The 6,000-nt window shown below is 34.0% G+C and overlaps 1 protein-coding gene across 1 annotated transcript; it reads right to left on the bottom strand.

The window, feature by feature from the left end:
• Positions 1 to 848: 848 nt before the first annotated feature.
• Positions 849 to 4,550, bottom strand: LOC149173585 (cytochrome P450 724B1-like). Its single transcript, XM_089427964.1, has 9 exons — positions 4,084 to 4,550; positions 3,308 to 3,632; positions 3,055 to 3,207; positions 2,561 to 2,803; positions 2,383 to 2,469; positions 1,783 to 1,861; positions 1,555 to 1,661; positions 1,330 to 1,445; positions 849 to 1,228 (listed from the first exon to the last, which is right to left on the bottom strand). Exons 1-9 carry the CDS (start codon positions 4,281 to 4,283, stop codon positions 1,138 to 1,140), a joined length of 1,401 nt encoding a protein of 466 aa, XP_089284090.1. The 5' UTR covers positions 4,284 to 4,550; the 3' UTR covers positions 849 to 1,137.
• Between the last annotated feature and the right edge of the window lie 1,450 nt (positions 4,551 to 6,000).

The following is a 6,000-nucleotide window of genomic DNA, read 5'->3' as shown; positions in this document are numbered from 1 at the left end:
TTAGATTTGATCGTGGGTCTAGATAACTCTCACCAGTTACCGATTATCCTAGGTTTAAAAAAAGACACAATTATGAAAATCCTTGAGCTTCAAACACCTCTTTCCTTCATTTTGGCATCATACCCATGTGCCTTTCTCTACTCAAACTACTATTCCAATTCCCTTTAAATCTTATTCAAACTTTGAAAAATATAGGTGTTAATTTGTTGTTGTTCCTTTACTAGCCCCTCATTGTCACCCTTGAAGCTGAGTACCTCCATTTTGAGGCATCTCATTGCTTCCTCTAAATATCTTTTCTCATGTTTGTCACTTCATGGCCATATTATTGCCTCTCAGTTTTTCTCATTCTGACATTTGTAGCCTTGATCTCTTCTTCCTCACTAAGATGTATTTTTGTGATATTTTTTTTTATAATTTATAATTTGAATAGTAAAAAAATAATGTTAATAATTTTTCAAATATTATACATATGTCATTATTTAATTCTTATTTAACTTTTTTAATATGATTGAGGGACAAGCTCATTCTACAACACAGTATAAAAGAGATGTGTAAATATGTTGTGCTTAATTTAGAGTTTACACTTGCTCCTTTTAAAATAAAAATAAAATATTCTGAATATAGAAAATAAATGTCCACTATAATAAAAAAAAAATACAATTTTTTTTTTTAAAAACACAGAATGTATCCCGATCTTGATCTTGTCCGATTGATGCATAAGACAGTTGCTTTTCATTTATCAGTTTTATCTTTATTTTATATAGCACACATGCCAAATTTTTTATCAATATTATGAATAGATTCATAGAAAGGCACAAGTCGAAGGTACATAAAAATATATGCCTCTTTACAATCATAACTGTCTTCCAGGCTTACAAGACATGTCGGGATTATCTTCTCTTCGCATTTATTTTTTTAATATCTAAACTGTAAAGCAGAGGGCTCAATTTTACATATTTTAATCCCTAATTCATAAACTGTAAAGCGTATCATTGAGATTTACATTCCTCCAACTAAAGTGTATACTTTAAACGCTCCAGGACTCTGCGTAATCCTTTTCAGAAATATTTTTTATTAGTTCATTCCAAACGCTGCTTAATTCTTTTCAGATTTGGTTTTTGTTTGTTTATTGTCCTTTCAGACCAAACGCTCCATGACGATGGGTAATCCTTTCTCGAACTCCACGTATGGGTATGCTAAAGCACAATCGGGCTCCTCCACTCTCCATCTGCCATTAGAGTTTATTTCTACTCTGAATTAGATATTAATAATTTCAGAGAAACCTTCAATATAAGAATATTTCTTTCAGGGGTCAAGGTATGGATATACCTGTAGTTGAGAATCAAATGATGAAGGAAAAAAGCAATCTCCACTTTTGCAAGTTCATAACCTGGACAAAGCCTTGGACCTCCACCAAAAGGCATAAATTGTCTCGAACATTGCATCTGCAAAATAAATATATATATATATGCCATGTCGTTACAGAAACTTTATATTTAAAATACATAAACTATTACATACACTTTAGATTTAAAATAGACTAAGATTTCAGACCTGCCATCTCCAGGGATCGAACTCCAAAGCGTCCTTATAAAGTGATTCATCTAAATGCACCCCTGTGAACACTGGAAGCACCTTCCATCCTGCGGGGATTTGGAAGTCTGAAAAGGAAAATGGAGTCAAAATATAATCATTTCCTTATCTCAAAAAGTCCATTATCAGATATCACAAGAACATTTATATACTCATTCAATATCATTAAAAGATCAATGGGAGCGATACCTTTGAATTTAATGTCCTTCAATGCTTTTCTATGCACAAATTTGACTACGTTGCCATACCTTAAAGCCTCGTTCATTACCTGAAATTCATAATTTGAAACCATTATATATATAATCCTAGTTGATCCATCAAATTTATAACATAATCTGACATAAAAATATGTTACAACAATTTAAATGAGTTAAAATCTATATATCCCAGTCTTTGAGTTTCCAATTCTATGAAACAGTTAAATACATAATAAAAATCATTTGGTGTATTTACTTTTGGTCGAAAAAATTAGCATGGCCAAATCACAACTATATTTATTTATAATATAATAACAATAATATTTAACTACCACAACAAAGCAAATGAAAAACAATGTTATCACATCATCTTAATTACTTTTATAAAAAAATACAATTTATTCTTCTTTTCAAATGATTTTGTTGACTAAAAGTGAAACTTATTTCATTTTTCTTTAGCAGACCATAACACTATGTATATGTTTAATGGAGGTATTAACATGTCACAGTCAAACCATTGATCTAAATTTCCATTGCTGATGAATGAGATATATACTATAATTTAAAATATTTTATTATATTTTAAACTTACGTGCTGTGTAAATGTCATTTGCTTATAATGACACCAACTCAAGTGCTCCTCCTTGTGCTTCGTGCTGGCTATCATTTCATGCTCAGCCTTCAAAACACAACACGGAGAAATGGCTTCCAAGTGAGTATCCCAATTAAAAATTAAAAAAATTAAAATGATAATGGAAATACTTTCTCACTTTCAACTGTTGTAAAGCCAGCTGGGAGTCACTAAGCAGGTGCATAATGATTGCTAGCAGCAAATAGGTGGTCTCGTATCCACCCAGCAGTAGATCCATGACCAGACTTAATTTTTCATCACTTTCCACATTATTGCTTGCTAGAAGGATATCAAGGAAATCCCCTGATGGTTTATAATCTGATCCTTGTTTGGATCTCTCTTCTGCTATCATCTGCACAGCAGAAATAATCCTTTGTCTAGCCTGATAAAAACAAAACAGAAAACCCAATTAGAATTAATATACAAAATTTCTTGCTAAGATCATGTTACCAACAAGAGTCCAGATTATAGAACCATATTTCATGATCATGTTACCAACAAGAGTCCAGATTATAGAGCCATATTGCATGTTATAACCTATATCATCCAAATAATGTTATAATCATTACCAACAAGAGTCCAGATTATAGAGCCATACTGCATGTTATAATCATCCAAATCATGTAATGTTACCTGCACTGCTTTTGCATAGGGTGTGCCAGGGATATATATTGGCACTGATACAAGTCCTTTCATGAATGTAAGGAAGTCATGAAGGATTCTGGCTGTCAATGGATTCTCAGGTGTCAAGCTCAGCATCTGCTTCACTATAACGTTGAATGTGAACTGCAAAACATGTTATGTGAAAGCCCATAATCAGATAATTTATCTATGTCTGTGTGATGGGTGTTCAATATAAAAGAAAATACGCAATTAGTCTTATCACCATTCTGGCTTCTTCACAGAAAATTATTGTTTGTTTATCCTTCCATGAATTTATCACCCGCAATGCATTTCTCTCAATGTCCATTAGAAATTCATGTTTGGATTTGGTAGCGTTTATGAGGCTCAATGCCTGAGTACGCAGTCGTTTGTGGACATCTCCAACTACTACAAGCAGAGATGAGCTTCCTAATATTCCACGTATGGGTTTTGGATAACTGCATTCAAAGAGGCGATTCTCGTTTTGTAGTACAAAGGCATTCAGCTCCGGGTCACATGAAACAATGGTTGGTGATCCAAAGAGATGGGACTTGAAAATTTTTCCATACCTGCAAAATCAGAGTGTAGATAGAAGCATATTAAGGTATAAAATAATGAATTTCATTGCCACTATATCCAGTAACTCATACTAATCACTAAAAGGAAAAGCAATAGATAGGAGTGAATTCTTCTGAATTGTTAAAAATTGTAAGGAGGCCGTAGTTATTGCATTTGTTTCTTGGTTGGCCCATCTATATATAGACAGTATCATAAGAATTATACAGTACTTTTTATCTTAAATGCTTGACTTAGCAGCTAGCAACATTGAGATACCGATAACAACTTTTGAGTCTAATATGTAACTTATGACAATGGCTTCATAGTTTGGGACATGGCTTCCAATATTGAAAACGATTATTCTATTTATATGAAGACAATTAAACACACATATAGAATAATGAGCATTCATGAAGAATCAGTGTTTAGACGAAACTAGTTTTACATATTATGAAGTATTACCTCAGGCAGTGATCATCCAGAAATTTTCCTCTTCTGTTTGAGTAGTGTGGTGTGAGGAAAGCCAGAGTTTCTCCCACTACTGGCCATCCCATGCATCCATGAGGTGCCCTTTTCATTTGTTGAATGAAAGGTAAGTAGTGGGATAAGATCATCCATCCCAATCCCACCAAAGCTGGCATTGCTACCCACCAAAAACCCATACTCAAATGAATTGTGTGAAATGAGTAAGCATACAACAATTATAAACAACAATTTGATGAAAAGGAACCAAACTGTAAACAGAGATAGCAAAAAGAGTAATACAATCTGTACTGGAATACAGAGGAGATTAGGCCTTTGTAATTCAGAATGGGGCTAAGAGAAGTCCCAAGATTTCAAAGGCTCTAACAAGGAGTAAAGAAATCCAAAAATGTGAGAGCAAATTGGTTATGAGGAGCTGTCTGTTTTATAAGCCAGGAAGAAGAAGTGGAGGTGGAATATCACGTGACGGGAGGAATTTTGTTCAAGATTGTCAATGTGTTGAAGTTTATGGCTGCCTGAAATAGCGTCAGCACACAGAAAGAAGCAGAGAACTGCGCATTTATGTCATGCAGAGATCACACCACTATTCGTTTTTTGTCATTATTACTTTTGTTATTGGGTCCCATAACACGGTGCCTCACCCCAAAGAGAAGTCACTAAATTCGACCAAACTAGAAGATCACCAACATTCTAGGTTTGGACAGTTGTCACTGAGAAATGCCTTCAAATTCTGTAAGATGACCTGCAAAATTTGTTCTTTGACCCTCTAGCATAGCCACCCACCATCTAAGTTTCTCTAACTCCAATTTCACCAACAACATTACAAAACTCACTTATCGTGCTTGCTTCAAGCCGAAACTCACAGGGTCTTCAGGCTGCTTAAGCCCAAACCCTAGACCAGCCAAGCCTAAACTAGCCAGGGTTTTATCAAGTTATTCAAACCCTGTGCCCTAGATCAACCAAACCCTAAATTTGCTGTAGCTAACCACATCAATGCTACTGTTGCTTTATCGGCTGTACACGAGTGAATGACTGTATCCAGACTTCAGTTACAGGAACGTGGAACTTTCTTTTCTTATTATAATCACAGTCAACACCTAGAAGAGACACACTGGCTACAGGGTATATAGGCTAGCTGTTGCTTTTTGTTTTCCTCAATTCTGTTGTTCAGGGTTTCTTTCACTAGGAAGCAAACCATGGCACCCAAATCACCTGTAAAGTTCAAAAAATTTATAAGTCTCGGCAGTTTGATTCGATCCCAGCCTACTTTGCAGGCTAAATACCGACATATATGAAGTAAACAATACATATTATAGATCAAATGTCCATATCATGAATCCTTACTGGTAGTTGGGTATGGATATATATCAGCACAAATATCTTATACTGTCCCACCTCAATGTGCAATTTTCCATGTTTTTTCTGGTTTTTAAAGTGCAGAACGCGATCCTGAATCTTTCTGGTTAGGTGGATAACTTGATCTTTATATTTATATATGTATATATCCAGTCCCACCTTAATGTGTATATACCGATGTCTCTTTTATGAAAGTTATTTTTTGGCGGTGCAAAATGCAACGTAGTATTTTGAAAGTTATTTTTTTGCGGTGCAAAATGCAACATACTATTTTGAAAGGCTCTAATTTTGTTGAAAATAGTGGAAATTATGACAGGATTTTGGTAAAAAAATTCTTAGAAATTTTGTAAATTAGATTATGGCTGTCAAGTTTTATGATTTTGAGTGTCTCAAATTTTTATTGTGCTGAATCTATTTCCACCATAAAAAAATGATTCAAACATATGGATATTTAGATTTTTTGAAAAATAAATGATAAATTTTTTTAAAAAAATAAGACAAAACATATATGGCTATATTGGGTATGCTAAGCTTACACAC

The sequence above is a fragment of the Pinus tabuliformis genome, chromosome 4_2 (genome assembly GCF_031772625.1).
Source record: "Pinus tabuliformis cultivar Carrire ecotype Pingquan chromosome 4_2, CPIR1, whole genome shotgun sequence".
NCBI classification, from domain to species: domain Eukaryota; kingdom Viridiplantae; phylum Streptophyta; class Pinopsida; order Pinales; family Pinaceae; genus Pinus; species Pinus tabuliformis.
Note: the sequence above shows the minus strand (reverse complement) of the source record. Positions and strands in the feature narration are given on the sequence as shown.

Excerpts from the sequence above, each read along its gene's own strand:
- LOC149173585 (XM_089427964.1), bottom strand. The coding sequence starts at position 4,283 with ATGGGTTTTTGGTGGGTAGCAATGCCAGCTTTGGTGGGATTGGGATGG. Across the intron at positions 3,208-3,307 it reads TCTGTGAAGAAGCCAGAATG|TTCACATTCAACGTTATAGT; the intron begins GTGATAAGACTA and ends CATGTTTTGCAG. Across the intron at positions 2,470-2,560 it reads TGGCTTTACAACAGTTGAAA|GCTGAGCATGAAATGATAGC; the intron begins GTGAGAAAGTAT and ends TGTGTTTTGAAG.